This window comes from Sminthopsis crassicaudata, chromosome 2 (assembly GCF_048593235.1).
Source record: "Sminthopsis crassicaudata isolate SCR6 chromosome 2, ASM4859323v1, whole genome shotgun sequence".
In the NCBI taxonomy this organism is placed as follows: Eukaryota; Metazoa; Chordata; class Mammalia; order Dasyuromorphia; family Dasyuridae; genus Sminthopsis; species Sminthopsis crassicaudata.
This window is the reverse complement of record NC_133618.1, coordinates 629,446,797-629,465,948: the sequence shown is the minus strand read 5'-3', so window position 1 is coordinate 629,465,948 and position 19,152 is coordinate 629,446,797. Positions and strand designations below refer to the sequence as shown.

At 35.3% G+C, this 19,152-nt stretch overlaps 1 protein-coding gene across 4 annotated transcripts in view; it reads right to left on the bottom strand.

Moving 5' to 3' along the window:
- The window catches only part of BMPR1A (bone morphogenetic protein receptor type 1A), a 111,515-nt gene that overhangs the window by 11,592 nt on the left and 80,771 nt on the right, over window positions 1-19,152 (bottom strand). For all 4 annotated transcript variants that reach the window (XM_074296418.1, XM_074296419.1, XM_074296415.1 and 1 more), the window contains 5 exons: window positions 13,912-14,122; window positions 4,566-4,731; window positions 2,224-2,326; window positions 1,209-1,305; window positions 322-421 (listed from right to left, as the gene is read on the bottom strand). In XM_074296418.1, the coding sequence (XP_074152519.1) occupies window positions 322-421; window positions 1,209-1,305; window positions 2,224-2,326; window positions 4,566-4,731; window positions 13,912-13,978 (533 nt within the window). In that variant the 5' untranslated portion in view covers window positions 13,979-14,122. The remainder of the gene's footprint in view (window positions 1-321; window positions 422-1,208; window positions 1,306-2,223; window positions 2,327-4,565; window positions 4,732-13,911; window positions 14,123-19,152) is intronic.

Sequence of the window (19,152 nt, the reverse complement as noted above, 5' to 3'; positions counted from 1 at the left end):
AAAATTACAAATACACATGAATAAAGAAGGACAATGAGTACTAGGGAAAAAACCAGAAATATATATGAGTATAGGGAAACAATGAGGTTCCAAAGGAGCTGGGGAGGCAGAATATTCCTATGTGAGCAAAAGAGGAAAAAAATACAAAATAATAATTTCTCAACTTTTCACGTCTAGTGTTTCTTTAATATTGACATCTGAAACAGTAAGATTACATTAAGGTGTTTGTCTTATTTTTCCAAGTACAACAAAAAATCCACTTCAATCTCACTAATAAAGCACTACAAACAAATGCCTGACTGCAAACAAATCGGTTCTTACTTGTAACAAAAACAGCTGAAGATGATGATCATAGCAATTATACACACAGCCATAGAAACAAGAACAGCCAGCCAACGAATACTACCATCAAAAAATGGACCTAAAACAAATCAAAAAACAAAAACAAACAAAAACAAAAAAAAAACACTTAATGGCAAAATACTTGGAAAGTTCTGACAACAGACTATATTTCTTTCTTTTTTATTTTGCTGAGGCAATTGGGGTTAAGTGACTTGCCCAGGGTCACACAGCTAGGGAGTGTTAAGTGTCTGAGACCACATTTGAACTCAGGTCCTCCTGAATTAAGGGCTGGTGCTCTATCCACTGCGCCACCTAGCTGCCCAACAGACTATATTTCAATGACAGCATCAGTTTAAAAACAAAATCACTGTTAATAACCTCAAGTTTCCTTATTCCAGTTTCTGATACTACTTTTGAAGTGTATATACAAACAAAAAGATAATTTTTTAAATGGTCTGTCGACAGAACAAGGCATTAAACTGGATAATCTAAGTGATTTCATTCTTTCACAGAAAAAACTGTCATGGTGAACTAAACTGTACCTGTTTACAAAACTTTCTTAGTGAACAAAACAGAAAATTTTCAATTCAATATCCCATACATCTATGAACAAATTAATTTGGTAACATTGAAAAGTCTAATGTCCTTTGTTGTGAGGGAATGTCGAGAAAGCATAAAAGCTGATCATCTGGAAAATTTGCTAACAGTTAACATACTTTCAAGTGCAATAAACATAATATGTTTTTAGATACCCGGTATGATGATAAAGGGTATTCCATTTATTAATAATAAAAGGCACTGCATATAATATTTCAATTTAAAACATTTACTCTTTCTCTATTTTTTTCTCTAATTAATTAACCTACCTATGACTACAGGGGGTAGCGTAGGCTGTAAATATTGATTACACAAATTGGTTCGGCAACATTCAATTGTTCTCCGTAGCTGAGCTTTTGGTGAATCCTGGAGAAGTAAAAGTATGAAAAAATATCAATGTTTCAATATGTTAAGCAGATCACATATTCCGTAGATGTCATTATGTTCTGGAAAGGAAGAGATGAATTAAGTGATTATTTTGTGCCAGAAACTGTACTAAAGATACAAATATTAGACTTCATGGTAGAGAAGGAAAATTCAGCTAAATTTTGGCTGAAATATTACCTTGTAGTCCAGGAAACAGTATGATAGGGTCATACATTCTCCCTCTATAGATCCTGATAGAATACTGGACATAATTAAAACGAGATTAGATTTAAATCTCAGTTTTTACAGGACCTCTTTCCCAATCCCTCTTAATTTTAATGCTTGCTCTCTCTCTCTTCTTCCCTTTCCCCCTTCTTCCCCTTTCCCCTCTCCCCCTCCCCCTCCCCTCTCTCCCTCCTCTCATCATCTCTCTCTCATCATCATCATCACTTGTATCTATTCACTGTGACAAGACTCTTCCATTAGGCTGTGAGCTCCTCAAAAGTGTCCTATCAGACACCCATTATTGCAAGGTATGACCTAGATGAGCATCCAGCAAAGGAGACAGAGAAGTGGGGTTAGATGGGGGAGAAATAGGAGAGAGTTGTTTCCCAAAAACCCAAAGAGGAAACTGTCATGATTTTAAAAATAAGTAACTGATATGCAATTAGAATCACAAATTGTAATCACTGTAATTCTTCCCCAAGACATTTAATTAAACAACATCACAGGTCATTAGAGTTTGAAGGGATTTTAGAAACCAAAGATTTAGACTCATTTTATAGATGAAAAATGAAGATTACCATGTACAGAACTGATACTAGTACATAGAATTGTACTAACCCAATTCTCATCACCTTTTTCAACATGGCAGTCCGTTGAATAATCTGATCTTAGAGATCTCAAATTAAATCTTACCTTGCACTGAAAATCTGAACCTTCATACTTCATACAGCCTGAAGCTAGTGTAGTTTCTCCTTGATCATCTTCTTCTATGATGGCAAAGCAATGACCATTAGTTCTAAAAAAAAAAATACAAAGATTTCCATTCAAAATATACTCATTCTACTGGACTTCAATGAGACTGCACAGTGTCCTCAGCTTTACTATTTACTGAATGAATGGTGTTCATACAGGCTAAATTTAAAACAAAGTGGCTAGGGCAAATAAAAGTACATTATTTGTCTGAATTAGGATCAAGAGAATCAATGAGCAGATTACTAGGTGAAGCTAGACTAGGATGCAGCTTTTCAGAGATGGAGTGCAATGCTTTTCCCTTACTATACTGTCTCAGTAAGAAAGCGTATCTAATATGCTTCCAATAGGAAAAAAGTTATATACCCCTGGCACCTCTCAGGATGCCTTTGAACAATATTAATTATTTTATGGGAGAACTGTTTAATGCAGAAAAAGATGGGCAATAGAAAAGACAAGTTGACTCTAAAAAGTTGGTGAGAAGTAGCTTTCACAGTCAAATTATTGAGGACTCAAAAAAAGAGGCTGCCTATTTAGTCACAAAACACAGCTAATCACCAGCAGGGGGCAGACAAACCAAAGGCAGTGCGGCAAGTACAGGACAGACTCAAGGCAGCAAAGAATTTGATTATTATAAAACATCATACTCAATGAAAACCCAGCACCCTAACTCTGATAACTCATTCGCATTCAAAATCCGCAGAGAATCACAGCACTGTTAATAACACAGTATTCAACTAACTTTTTCTTTAAGATGTAAAAGCTCAGCAAACTAGGAGAGCCCTTTGGAGACTTGGACCTTCACAGAACACTTCTTTGTACACCACCACATGTAAACTCATCCTCTGAGACACACACCAATATTCTAAGCTTCTGTGAGTTCATCTCTGTACCCATCCCCTCCAGCAATGAGAGAGTCCTAACTAGCCACCCTTTGTCCCACCTGAACTAAGAGAAGCTGGCGTAGGAGTAGCCCAAAGTCTGCCACATGGGTATGACCAGTTCTGTTTTGGGTTTTTTACTAACATGAACTGTGTCCTTCCTTCTCTCTAAAGAAACTCTGGTTTCCATTCCTAGGCTTCTGTGATTAAAAGAAAAAAAAAAGGTATTTAGTTAAGTCTGACCTATGTAAGAGGCAGTGTGGCCAATGCAGGGACATCAAGCTCAAACAGAAATGATTCCTTTGGCTACGTGGTGATTTAGAAAATGGCTCATTAACACTTTCTCAATTAAACTGTATTTTCATTTAGTGGCACACTTCCCAATTTCCTCTCCATCTCGTTCCTGACGTACTAGGAGGGTGAGTCAGACACCTCTGGCCTAGTGGACAGAGTTGACTTCAAAGCAGTCTAAGTTCTGCCTGTGACACATGGAGAGTGAGGGAGTCTGAGCCAGCTTCTGCCCCTCCGAGCGCTCGAGGCAATACAGGAAGGCACCAGATACAGAGTCCGGCCTGGCTTTTCCTTGGAGCCAAATCCTTGGCTTTTGCTTTTTTCACCTGGAGTACCAGTGAAGTCCCCAGTCCTTATCCTACTCTGGAAACTCAAACATAGGCCTAATAAGGTTTAACAGGAAAGTCTAACAAGTTGATAAAAACAGCTACATCATGATTCTTCTTGGAAAGGTCTACATTAGCTCTTTAATGAACATATCTTCAGGTGGCGTCTGATGAGTGAAAATCCTAGACTCCATGTCTTATATCCCTTTGAAAAATGATGTTAAAAATAACAACTCACATTCACGTGGTACACTGTAACCTGCCTAGTGCTTTCTTTACAAGCTCTTGGGAGGCAGAAGGCAATGATTCTAAGAGACCGGCTCCCCCAGAGCCCTATGGCTAATGGGTTTCAGGCAGAGGGACTGAACTCAAATCAGTTATGTCATTTCACCAAGAAAACAGGCGTCTCAGGTGACGCATGCCCGTAATTCCTACTGCTGAGGAGAAAGTTGATCAGCGATGAATGGCTGCTCTACTTGCAGCTTAGGCCAGAGAAGGAGGGAGGGAGGGAGACACAGGAAGAAAGGAAGGAGAGGAAGAGGAAGAGAGAAAGAGGGGAAAAAGAAGAGGGGATAAAAGGAAGGGAAAAGAGAGGAGAGAAAAAAAGTAATGGAGTCTCATTCTCTAAGTTATATACAAAATCAGAAGCATTTTGAAATTTACCTTGCAAAATTAAAGGTTATTAGGCTATTTACGTACAATGTTCTTAAAATAGGCAAGCAAACTTATAGCATCTGTATCTAGCACTATTACTGCCATCTACTGACCTCTTACACATAATACTCACATGCATGTGTTATTAATAGCATCATCTGGGCAATGTCCTGAACAGTGGCACTTCAAAAAAGGCAAAGTATCCTCTGGTGCTAATGTTACTCCATTTTCCTGCTTTTTCTGATTTTGGTCTGACTTCATTTCTGTGCCATGAAGGAATCGACTGTCTGGATTCTGTCCTGTGTATTAACACATAAAATATAAACATTTCCAAAAATCATTTTAATGATTATTAATAAGTATTTTCAGATTTCCTTATCAGAATATAAAACACCATTTGATTTTAGATGAAAGCAATGCCTTTCAAGTCATTAAAAATGAATCTTTCAAAGATATGAGTACATGCTGTTAACTTGAGAATTTTGCTCCAAAATATTTATCAGGTTTCACCAAGACACTTATAATACAGTACAAAGTCTAGCATAATCAAAAGATAACTATTATAAAGACTAAGAGGTAAATAGCTTATGTAGATAAATTAAAAGATTTCTTTGACATATTATCACTATCACACACACACGTGTGTGTGCACATTCATGTATTTATTTAAAGTTTTTCTGATCAGCTTTAAGTACCAAATAGAGGATTTGGATTTTATTCTAGAGTTTAGTAGAGGATCACTAGAACTTCTTGAGCAAAAAAGTAACATCGTTTAAAATTATATCATTAAGAATATCACTTTCACAGATGTGCAGTAGACTGGTCTAGAGAGGGAAGAATACAAGGCTGGGACACCAATTAGGAGACTACTGTAATAAATTAATTAAACTATTCCCTGCACAGAACAATTCTCCTCCTCTGTCTTCAAGAATATACTCTTCCTAACTTCACAGAATGTCCTGCTTCCTTTAAGGTTCTGCTCAAATGCCCCCCTCCAACAAGAAGCTTTTCCTGGAGCACCCAGACATGATGTTGTGTTTACTCTGCACTTAAAAGATATTCCAAAAGTGTAAATGCTGTTTTATGCTTTAATGGCCTAATACTGCTCTGATAGCTTAAAACTAAACCAAAACTTTTAGAATACCCATAGTTGCTACTTTTATGTGTTCATGTTTCTCTCCAACAGAACATAAACCCCTTGAGGGAAGAGACTGTATTTTTTTTTTAAAAAGTATGAGGGAGATGCTCTCCTTAGAGAGAAAGAAAGGTAGCTTTTATAGATAGATAGATAGATAGATAGATAGATAGATAGATAGATAGATAGATAGATAGATAGATATACATACATATATGTGTATATATATATAAATACATATATATGTGTGTGTATGTATATATATATATGTACGTAATATATACATAACAACTACCTTTATATGTGTGTGTATGTGTGTGTGTGTGTGTGTGTGTGTGTGTGTGACTATGAAGAAAAGAGGTTTAAAAAGGATGCTATATAAAGTGATAATCAAGGGAGAAGAGAAAATGATCGTGCAGTCATCTGGATAATGCTTATATTAGTTAAATCATGATAGATCTATTTGGGACCTGATATCTTCATGACTTTGTCTAACAGTACTTAGCAACACATCAGTAGGGGATAAGAAAGTGGATGCCAGAAGTACACAAAGATTTAAGTTTTAGAATGGTTGCTGCAAATAGGGTAAAGAGGGAACTCTTCATCTTTATGGTAGAGTAAAAATTGAAAATTGAAGTCAAGCGAAGCCAAAAAAGGATGATGAACTTAGGCAGCAAGAAGAAATGAAATGATTTCAGGCTGTGGTGAGAATTAAGAATAGGAAGATGTAAGAGAAGAGAATGGAATAGAAAGGCATCTCAGTGTTCTGAATTGTGAACTAGGACACAGTGGATGATGACAAGATTAAGGATCTAACCATCCCTCTGGGTGTCCAGGTGAAAAGAAAGTGCAGGTCATGTGAGGTGAGAGATCTGAACAGATATCAATATGAATGTTGGATTCCCCAAGGATACAGATGGGGTGGAATCTATGGCCCGTCATTCTCTTTAGATCCAACTTACTTCTGTTATTTGGTCTCATTTATAGTAGAATACCAAGATTAATACAATTCAGGTCCTCTACTGGTATTGGCTAATAGATCACAGGACAAAGATCTCATATACAAAATACTGACCACCAAGATGTAATATTTTAGTAGTAAGAAAAATGTATAAAACACAGCATGGTGTAAGTGCTAGGAAGCAAGTCTCAATCAGAAAGACGTGGGTAGCAAGTCAAACCTATCACATATAAGACTGTATGGCTCTGGGCAATTCGTTTACCCTCTTGGTGCACTAGGCAACTTTTAAGACTAGATCTATATAAGGACATGGATGGAATTAAACCTGGCCCCTTTCCAGTCTTCTTATACTTACTTCCCCCTTCACATCCTTGCTGATACTCTCACAAGACACCCTAATTTCCTTACTCTTGGTATTTTCACTGGTTAGCCTCCAGGCCTGAAATGCCCTTTCTCCCAATCTCTGCCTCTTACCTTCCATGGCTTCCTTCAGGTCTTAACTAAAGCTTTTATCTTCTGCAAGAAGCCCTTCCTTCCTTGTCAGGTTATAAAGCACTTTTAAAACCAAACAGGATTTTCTATTTGATACTAAAGTTAATAGAGACACCAGAGTTTTCTGAGTGTGTGTGTGTGTGGGGGGGGTGAGATCACATGTGCACTTTAGAGAGAGCAATTTGACAGTTTAGTGGAGGATAGATTCAAGTGGGGAAAGATCTGAAAAATGGTGACACTAGCAGGCTACTGTCATAATCTAGGCATGAAGTGACAAAAATTTACACCAAAATGGTGACAGTCAGAGGAGAGAAGGGAATGCATGTGGGAGATGCTACAAAAATAAAACTGATAATACTTGGTAACTTAGAATAACTTCCCCTATCCTCCCAGTTCCTATCGTTATCCTCTCTATGCACATGATTCTAAAATTTGCATGTCCAGCCCTAACCTGACCTCTAGCTCCCCATTTGCACTGCCTATTTAAACACTTAAATGACCCACAAATATCTTAAATCAAAGTGTCTAAAATTAAACATTATCCTTTTACCCACACCTTCTCTTCTTCCTAGATTCCCCTATTACCGTCAAAGGTACTACTACTGCTCAGCCCTATCCCACCTTATAACCAAAGTATCCTACTCAACTATTCACTGTCCTTCTCCATAGCACAAGAATTGGCATGTAATGTATTGGTCAACCTGCCATCTTGGGGAAGGGGTAGGGGGAAGGAGGAGAAAACTTGAAAGAAAAGGTTTTGCAATTGTCAATGCTGAAAAATTACCCATGCATATACCTTGTAAATAAAAAGTTATATTAAAAAAAAGAATGTGGAAAAAAAGAATTGGCATGCATCATGTTCTGAAGAAATGTTACCTGTTATTGTTTATAATTACCCAGCATCACAAAAAAAAAAAAAAAAAAAAAAAAAAAAAAGATGACTGTTATCAAAATGGGTTTTTGTTTCAGGGAAGAACCTGGGATCCACTGCTGAAAATCTGACAAAATTTCCCAAAACAATCCAGAGTGTTCTCTTTCTCCTGACCCTGCTAAATCTGGCTCCCTTTCCATTTGCATGCAAATTCAACTGCAATTTATATATACTGATGAACTAGATCATTAGGTAATCCATCTAAATGCATTTTATCTACTCCCCCCTCCCCCTGCCCCAAGCTGGGGTTAAGTGACTAGCCCAGGGTCACACAGCTAGGAAGTGTTAAGTGTCTGAGACCAAATTTGAACTCAGGTCCTCCTGACTTCAGGGCTGGTGCTCTTATCCACTACGCCACCTAGCTGCCCCTATCTAAATGCATTTTAATTTGGAAAATAGGCTTTCTTTTTATCCACGTATTTTGAATGGTTTAGCTAAATTCTTTCAAGTAGTTGTGGATCTGACTTAGAAGTTTCAGAAAAAGCATAATTTTCCCTTCATTGCAGACACAGGGCAAAAAGTATAACTTTCCCTTCCGTTACAGACACAGGGCACTAAGAACTGTCTGTCAAAAGTGATTGATGAACTGACTGGTCTTGCTAAACTGATCTTTCTCCTTTTTTTACATCTTTTTTGGGGGGATGACTTGATGAGGAGGACAAAAAGAGGTATATTTGGAGATGAAAATGTAAAACCAAAAAAAATCAATTTAAATAAGATTAAAATATGAAAAAGGGTCTGTAATATTTTAGGACTTCAGAAAGCAACAAAATGTCATCTCTAAAAGGCAGCATCTGAGAAACCTCATATCTTTATACTTTCCTTTCATCAATCGCCTTTTTGAAAACTCAAATATTTCCTTTCATTTCAGTCTCATTGATTGGTGGAAATTTATTACATAATGATTGTACCATTATCTGCAGAAAAATTTTCACTTAACAAAGCTTATATAAATGCTTTTCTCCAATATTGTCATGCCTTGAAGTCTTCATCCACATTCAATAATTCTGATGGTTTCAGGACAGATAGTTTACTGTATAAAATAGTTTTTTTTCTAGCCAGTGAAAGATTTGATATGGTATGTTTAAAGAAAGGATATATTTCTTAAAGAAAAACTATCTGTGAATCATTTTTAAAATTCTCTCTGAATCTACAAAACATATGAACCACACATCCAATGACTTAGTAGTCTAATTCATGGGATACTAAACATGTGAAGCCCAAGCTTTATCCTGAATACCTATTTTATAAATCAAAATAAAGTTTGAATGCTTTCTTATCTAGTGGGAGTTGGGGGGGGAGAAGCTGATTTACAGATTTTAAAGTTACCACATGGCATACTTAAAATTATTCAAATGACCAAAATTTATGAAGTATAATGAAAAAAAAAAGTTTTTAGACTGAGTTTCCAATTTCAGAGTCTGGAAGTGCAGGGGCTACTTAAGGGCCTAATCCCAACTCTGAAAGTCACACAGGAGCTTTGACCTGATCCAAGTCCAACCTACTAATCAAAAAAAAATTTTTGCAATGGATTTTGCAAAAAATAAAAGAATTAATGAGCTTATTTCAGGGATTTTTCCCCAAAATTTATTTTATTTAAAGAAATAGCACGAGATTTTTGTTTTCCTTCTCAGGCTATTTTTACCTTATTTCTAACTTCGATTTTTCTTGTGCAGCAAGATAACCATATACATATATATATATATATATACACACACATATATATATATATATATACATATATATATATATACACACATATATTGCATTTAACATATACTTTATCATATTAAACATATATTGATCTACCAGCCATCTAGGGGAGGGGGTGGGGGGAAGAAGGGGAAAAGTTGGAACAGAAGGTTTTGCAAGGGTAAAATAATCCATGCATATGTCTTGTACATAAAAAGAAAGAAAGAAAAAAGAAACAGCATAAGAAAAAAAGAAAAACAGAAAAGGAATATATAACAAAATTAAACAGAGCCAAAAAAAAAGAACACTATTATGTGCCCAGCAGAACATCAGGGAGGATTCAAAATATATAATAAATGCCAGTTCAAGAAAGTGTAATCATATTATATACATATATGTGTATATACATATATATATGTGGGGGGATATATATATACACACATATATTAGTAGAAGAAATTATATTCATGAATGTCCATTTTTTCTTTAATTCCTTGTAAATTGTTTTTATTCTCTGCTTCATACCTTTTAACTTTATTCTTCTCCCCTCCTTTCATCCCCCCACCCTCAAGCAGGCCACAGTTAAGAAAGGATATATTTATATATAGATATGTAGATATACACATACACATACCTACATATATCTTTCCTATCCCTGCTTACTCTTTGCTTCAATTAGGCTTCTAATTTGCCTTGCTATTACTTAATCTACCTCTACCTATGGATCTCTCCCTTGTCTTCTTCCCACACCTTTTGCTTCCTTGTCCTCCCATCCTTCACCCCCTTATTTCTTTATAGATCCTTTGTGTGTGTGTGTGTGTGTGTGTGTGTGTGTGTGTGTGTATGTGTGTGTGTGTGTGTGTGTGTATCAATAGAAAGAGAGAGAGTTAGCTATTAAACCCATTCCCCATAATAGTAGGTTTTCAGAACTACAAGCCCTCCTTCCCCTTCTAATATCTTTGTTTATTCTTTCTCAGAACTTCATTTGTAAGATATAATTACTATTTCTACCTTAACTCTGCCCCAATCTTTCTTTTAAGCTTCCCTATTATTGATGTCAACCTTAAACATGTTATATATTTTCCATGTTAAAAAAATTTTCCATGTTAAGTTCCTTGAAATTGATCCTTGATATTGTCTCTATATTGTTAAAGTTTCTGCTAAGTTAAGGTGTGGTTTATAGAAAGTCCTGAAAATCTGTAAGTTCAGTGAATGTCCATTTTTTTCCTCATTCAATATTATAGATAATTTTGCTGGGTATGACATTTTTGCCACAGGCCTAGTTCTTCTGATTGTAGGTAGATATGATTCCAGAATCTGTGATCTGTTATTGTGGCTGCTGATAAATCTTGCACAATTCTAATTGTAGCTCCAGCATTTTTGAATTTTTTTTCCCCTTGTTTCTTGAAAAATTTTCTCTTTTCTCTGAGGATTTTGAAATGTGGCAATAATGCTCCTATATATTTTCCACAAAGGATTTTGATGAAGACAGTAATCAGTGGATTTTTTTCTATTTCGATTTTCTTCTCCTGTTCTGTCACTCCAGGACAATTTTCTTGGATTATTTCTTGCATTATTGTGTCACAGTCCTTTTTTTGGACACAGCTTTCAGGCAGTCCAATTATTCTTTGATTTTCTTTTCTTAATCTGCTCTCCAGATTTGATATTTTTCTTATGTTTCACATTCTGTTCTAATTTTTCATTCTTTATAATCGGTTCTGTTATTTCTTGGTCTCTCATAGCTTCACAGGCTTCCCCTTGCCCAATTCTAATTTTCAAAGAGTTATTTTCATCTTTGAGATTCTGTATCTTTTTTTTCTAGTTGGTTGACTTTTTTCTTGTTTTTCTTGGATAGTTTTTTGTTTTCTTTTTTAGTTTTTCCTCAATGTCTCTCATTAGATTTTTAAATTCTTTTTTGAGTTCTACAAATTCTCTCTAGGCAAGGAGCCATTTCATATTACTCTTAGGGGTAAAAATTTTTTTTTTTTTACTAAAGTGCCCTCCTCTGAAAATGAACCCCCAGAATTCCCTGTTCCCAGAGTATGTTTCTACAGTAGGATTCTTTCTTTTTTGCAGGTTTATTTTCTTTTTTAAGAGATATTATTGTAAGCGCCTCTAATCATGGAGTGAGGGGGATGGCTATCTGACTTTACTTCAGCTCTCTGCTCTGATCAGGAACTCCTTCCAACAAGTGCCCACAGTCAGCAGCGTCCCTGCCCCAGCTCTTACCCCGAGCTAGTTCCTTCTTGTCCAGGGCTGAGTCTTAGCAGCACAGCTGGGCCTGGTGTTCCCAGTCAGCAGAGGTTCATTCAGTTCTCACTGACTCAGACCCCAATCAACAAACAATCCCAGAGGTGACAGTGGCAGTGGTTTTCTCCTGAGGTTCCAGCCCCATCCAGCTAGCCCAGTCCCTGCCCCCCCCCAAGTTTCTGAGGAGCTAGCCTGGAGGTGTTTGCACTTCAGACAAGTTAATGGTCTGCCCAGGGTCTTTCTTTAGATCTTTTCGGGTTGTATCTGGAGGACCCCAGTTCTACCCCAAATCTTTTTTTTCACCCGGCTATGTTTGCCCTGAGGCACAAATTTATACTATTTGTTAGGGAATTCGGGAGAATTTGAAATTTACCAATCTACTCAGCCAACTTCCCAGAATCCTCCTTATTTTCAGTTATCAAGAAAGTTTAATTCTTACTAGATTTTTCCATTGTGAATTTTGATGACTAAGCATCAGTTAATCTCTGTGTAAAAACAGAGAGAGACTCATAGACACCAAAATATTTATAACAGTACTTTTTGTGATAAATGGAAACAAAGCTGATGCCCAATAACAGGGAAATAAACAAATAGATTGTGACATATAAGTATAATGAATTATTGTACTATAGGAAATGAGGAATATGATAAATACAGAAAAGAATGGAAATATTTACAGGAACGAAAAATGAAGAGTAAAATAGAGCCAAGAAAACAATACACACAATGGTTACAACAATGTAATCAGAAAGAACCACCACAAAAATTATCAAAGCTGAATGTTGCAAAATTATAACAAGAATGATTTCAGAGAAAATATATTAAAAGATTCTTCCATCCTTCCACCCTACCACAAGATCTACAAATGTTGTACAGTGTGTACATGTACAATACATATATCTTAATACTTTTCTGATGTATTGATCAGATATACTGATATTTTTTTTTCCTTTTTCTTTCTTTAAAAAAAATATTAACATATAGGAGAAAGAGAAATACTGGGGGAAACTACAGTAACTATAAGATAAGTGTTTCCTATATGATTTACATGGATTTATTTTTTAACTGTAAGGATGACAAATGTTTGGGGAGAGAGGAGGATATGACAACAATTCCCACTATCAACTATTTTAGATTTATAGAAAAACCAAGACTTATATCCTAAGTTGTTTAATGAAAAAATGTTATATATTACATAATCTTGTAAAAAAAAAAGTTATTTTAGGACAGTTTTATATTCTAACAAAGTAATTAGCAAATTATACACCAAAGAATACAAAGCATCTCTATCTATCTATCTATATGTTCACAGGTACGATACATTCAATGACATTTTTATGCTGAACCTCTGGTCAACTTGTTACTGAAACACTAAATCTCAACACTCAGTATAAACTTAGGAAAAGAACAACTTTTTATTGCTGAGTAACCTATTAAATGAAATAAATATGAAGTGCTTCAAGCTCTATATAAAATCTATTTATGAAATGAAGGTTTTAAATCTTATCCTAAATAAACTCTTCAGGAAACAATGTGCAAAACCCAATGGCCTTCTCTTCACAATCAGCACCACTACTTCTTATATGGAACTTTAAACATACAATAAACAATAAAACTATATATTAGTAAAACTTGGCTAATGAAGACATTGTAGTACTCTAGATTAAGCAATGCTATTCAAGCTTTAACCAAATTTACAAAGTTAACATTTTTCTTAATATCCACCTTCATTCTTTGTTCCATTATAAGGGCACAGCTGTTTTACTAGCAACAATAACTTTGAAAATATTTAATTATTCAAATCACAGATAAAACCCCCAAACCCTAGTTAGCTTATTTCTGCCTTATGAATCAATTTTCCAAAAATGAAAAATGCTATACGAGTAACTTGTTATGGTAAGGGGAAAGTTTTCTCTGCAGCATACAAGATGTGGAATGAAACAGATCACAATTAATTTGATTTCATTATTTTACTACCAAAAGAGGAAGGAAGATTGTTTATATGAAGAAGAACTTACCTTGAACATAAAAAATGATGAGCAGATAGGCTCCCAAAAATGTGATGTAAATGCTTAGCTGAGTCATTGTTCAGTTTTTAATCTTCTCTGTGAACTGTCCCCCTGAGCAATTAATTTGGTTACTTGATAAATTTTAAGCTTGTATGCTTGGTGAAATTCTGCCTGCAATAGTTTGATAATTACTCCAACTTCCACTGCTATTTCCTGCTTCCTGAAAGATAAAATTTAAGCAAGGTAATGAGTAAACTTAAAATTCTATAAGGTTTTCTCAAATCAAGAAAGGAATAAATGCAAAAAAATTTTAGAAAACAAAATATAACACAACCAATGGAAAGATCTCTTTTTGCTCCTTTGTGCTCTGATCCAAGAATTACACTGCTTTAAACAGAATTTACTAAACACATTAATTTTGTACATATATATATATATATATATATACACACACACAAAACTGAAAACATCATAGTTTTATTTAGATAGATAGATAGATAGATATACATATATAGTTTTATAGTTAAAGAAAACATTTAAAATTTAGTCAAAATTTAGGAGTAGCTAATCTTTGGAGTCAGTCTTAAGTATCGCCAAATATAAAGTCAGCCTAAGCAGCTCAACAATTTCTTCATGTTTTCTTCAAACCAAACACAACCTAACAAGTATTCAATTGGAAAAAAAGATCTTGACTAGTTCCCATAAAAAGTGTTATCTGAGAAATCAAATCTACCTAACTACTAACTGGCTTTATGAGCATTTTTTTCCTGAGGCTGGGGTTAAGTGACTTGCCAGGGTCACACAGCTAGGAAACATTAAGTGTCTGAGGCCACATTTGAATTCAGGTCCTCCAGACTTCAAAGTTGATGCTCTATCCACTTTACCACCTAGCTGTCCCCTATCAGCATTTAAAAAACAAAATATTGTCTATCTTAAGAAAATTAAATAATTTGGATCAAACTGTAAGAACATTATAGAAATTCTTTCCAACGGTGATTTTTAAAAAGCCATTATTAACAAAGGTAATTTTAGTTCATAAATGTCTGAAAAGTAATACAACACAGAGATAATAAAAATAGATGCTATTCAAGTCTTATCTATCACTCTGTTGATGCATTTATTAAAAGCCCTATTATATTCCAGGGACTGTGCTAAATCCAGGAGATATTTTTTTAAAAGACAGTTTTTTGTCTAAGAGCTCATAATCTAATGGGAGAGACAATATAAACAACTATGTAAAAACATGCTAAAAGAAAGATAAATAAATAATCAACAGAGGGAAAGCACTAGAACTAAGGGGAAATGGAAAAGGCTTCTTCTAGAAGGAAGGATTTTAGCTGGAACATGAAAGAAAATCAGGAAAGCCAGGAGGTGAAAATGAAGAAGGAATCCGGGGTGGCGGTGAGGCAGTCCGTGTATATGTCTAGAATAAAGAGATGGCATGTGTTGTTTGAGGAACAGCAAGGAGACCAAGGTCACTGAATCTATTTTAGAGTCCAAAAGCATGAGGGAGAAGCAGGGAAGATGTAAGTATAAGAATATGGGAAAGGTAAGTAGGGGCCAAGTTAAGAGTTTTTGATCCTGGAAGTGAAAGAAAACCACTGGAGTTTTTTACTTCTGACACCTACTGTCTCTGGGACCCCAAGTAGATCAGAAACCTCTCCATTGTGGAGGCTACTTTCAAAGACTTAAGTTGTATCTCATAGTAGAGAGGAAATAAAACTAGAGGATGCAGAATAAGATGGACATTTTCAGATTTAAGCAATTGTACTGATTTTTTATTTGACTATACATAGAGGTGGAGGAGGTAAGCAAGTTAGTTGAGTAGTGACTGATCTAAAAAGAGCATCAACAAAACTATTATTTTTTTTTTGGCTGAGACAATTGAGGTTAAGTGAGTTGTCCAGGGTCACATAGCTAGGAAGTGTTAAGTGTCTGAGATCAAATTTGAACTCAGGTCCTCCTGACTTCTGGGCTGGTACTCTATCCACTGTGCCACCTACCTGTCCCCAACAAAATTTTTTTAAACTCATAAAAGAAAATTTAAAAAGTAGACAATTTCATTATAGGTTGCTATATAAATATATAAAATTAAATATAAACTTAATATAATATATAAACTTAAAATATAACATATAATATATAACATAAACTTTAAAAAATACAACATAAATTATGTAGCATAAGTTCACAAGATCATATACAATACTCCTTGTTAGAACAAAAACATTTTTGTTTGTTACAAGTTGCAGAACAGGCCTGCATTGCTAGTGGAAGTTTCCTTGTTATAAATCTACCTCATTTAAAGAAAAATATCCAATCCCCCTCACCTGATTTTACCCCCCTGGGGATAAATTTTATAAAAATCTGATTTCCTGGGATCTTTTTTTAAATTCTGAAAGCTGTTATCCCAAAATACATGGCAGAATATACCAGATTTCCTGTCCTCTGCAATAAATTTTAAGATGTAATAATCCCTTTACCCCATGAATACACATAATTTCTCATCCAAAAATCTGCTTTCTCCTTGGGTCCTTCACCTTTTGAAGGAAGAAAGGATCATTGAGGCAAGTCAAGAAATTATATAGTTGCTCTGTTTTGAGCAGAGATTATTCTACTAGGTGTTCAGATAAATGAAATCCCCCTAATTCCTAGCAGTCTGTTTTCCTTAGTTCTTCCATCTGCACTGTCCTTCACACTGTCAACAACATGGTATGCTTTCCTGTTTTCATTATCTTTACCTGTCCTCTCCTCCCTGCTTGCTGAATCTCTTCACATAAATTCATCTCCTTACAATGTTACTCTGCTCCCCTTCCCTCCTTTTAAAAGAATCCTATTCCTTTTTAATATATCCTCCCAAAGTAATTTTCCTTTCATGAGTTTTATCCCCCAAAGTCTCAGAGTCAAACTTGCTTCCTTGGGATAGGATGCATCTCTAGTTTATCCTATTTGTTAGTCATATCTTGTAAAATTTTTTGACTGTGTATAGATAGCTGAAAACTTAAGTTTCATTACTCGCCCTTTTCTTGGACTCTTATTATTCTTATTATTCTTCATATGACATAATTCTATGCTGATGCTGGTGGTGATAAGTAACCAATGAAGTTCACTGAACAGTGGTGGATGACATGGTCAGGTACAAACTATGGGGAAAACAATCTGATAGTTATGGATGATGGATTGTGTGGAAAGAAACCTGAATCAGGGCAAGACAAACCAGAAAGACAATCATCCAGACACAAGGTGACTAAGAACCTGCAACAGTACAGTGGAAATGTCAAGAAGAGAGAAGGAGGCATATATACAAGAGATGTTATAAAGGCAGAACTGACAAGACTTTGACAACAGACTGGGATGAAAGAGAGGAAGGAGTTCAGGACGATCTGCAGGATATGAACATGGGATCCTAGGAAAATGTTGATGACCCTGACAAGGAAAAGGAAAATGATCATGAGGGTAGAACAAGGGAGAAAAGTAGTGAATTTAGTTTGAGAATACTGAGTGTAAGATATCCATGGGCATCCAGTTTGATAGGCAGTGAGAGAAAAAGAAGAAAGAAGTCTGAGCTGGATAAAAATTTGTGGGATTCATTAGCAAAGAGATGATATCGGAATCCATGAGAGCTGATAAGATCACTAAATGAGACAATATAGAGGGAGAAAGAAAGTGACCCAGGACAGAGCACTGGAGGATGCCCACGACTTGTGGACCTAACCTGGATGAAGATATAACAAAGGAGCCTGAAAAGTAGCAGTCAAACAAATGGGAGGAAAATCAGGAAGGAGCACAGTGCAAAAAAAAAAAAAAAATCTTTATTCTATACTCTCGAGGTTTTCTCAAATTTCTTCCTAAGCTCCTCCTACTTATAAGGTCTTGGCAGATTCACTTAGTCCCTCAGGTCATCTGATTCTGCCATCCCATCAAAATTTTATTCTATATCTTTCCTTTTTTTACCACAAAATTCTTAGGAATAGCTGACTACACTTTTTACCTTTACTTGTTCAGCTCCCACTCAAATTTCAACACTTTTTAATCTGCCTCCTCATCACTAGTGCTGAAGCTGTTTCCCCCCCTCTAAAATAACAGTCTCTTAGCTGCAAAATCCAATGTATTTTATTCAGTCCCTTCCTATCCTCTCTGGATTTCGCTCCAGTTTTTGAAACTGCAAACCAACTCTCCTACATAGCATTTTTTCTTCTGAATCCCTTTCTCCTACTTTCTCCTAGTTTTCCTCTAATCTAACATGCTCAGTGTCCTTTATCCCCTTAAGCATGAGGGCCCTCCTCCTACATTTGGTTCCATGTGACCATGTACAAATCACTTAATCTTTGAGCATTAGTTTCCTCATCTATAAAGTGGGGGTGATAATATTTATTCTGTCTGAGAAGGATATAAGGATCAAGTGTAATGACTTTAACAATAAGCAATATCTAGAATTCTGAAAATTAATCTTTCCTTTAGAATTTTTTTAAATGAAATTCTCTAGAGATTAAGACAAGTAAACTCATCCATAAAGTCCAAAATTAGGGACAGAAATATCTTTCTTTTTTTCAGCTGTTGAAACTGGTTACAAATTTTAGTTAACAAGAACTGGAAGATGTGTTTTGAGACAAATTTTCTAGGACAAAAGGTATCTCTAGTAATGTTACTACCCTATCACCTTTCTGAAAAGAAAGTGGAGAAAGCATGTGAGTGCCTGTCAGCTGGAAAACTGTTCATAGATTAAAGACCTGTGATAACTCCATTATTAGTCAGACAAGGTTCAGATAAGTTAAGTGTAAAGTAGGATCCAGAAACTACAGGTTAAAACTGTCAATTGTAAACACCTACAACGGCAGTTTGTTAGTTCAAGGTCAATTTTAAATTCTTTTTACTAGATAAAATAAAGTCATCTAAAGGATCTTATACAATGTAATTAGCTTGCTACTAAGTGTCTCCTTACTTTATATACCCTGAAAAACATTTGAATATTTTTTCATGAAATTTGCTTAAGATATAAATACTACCATTTGTTTTAAAGGCAGCTCCTTTTAAGAATAAGGAAAATTGTCTCCAAATCATAAGGACTTTGGCTTACACTAAAAAGAAAAATTTAGTTCTATAAATCCGATTCATTTTGTTATTCAAAAACAATTATCTGTGCTGAAATTCCATGAGATGAAATGTGAGGGCACTCCCTTTCCAAATGACTCTGTATTCCTTTTTTAAATGCTATGTCTACATTTACATTGTACATTTTGTTTTTCCTGT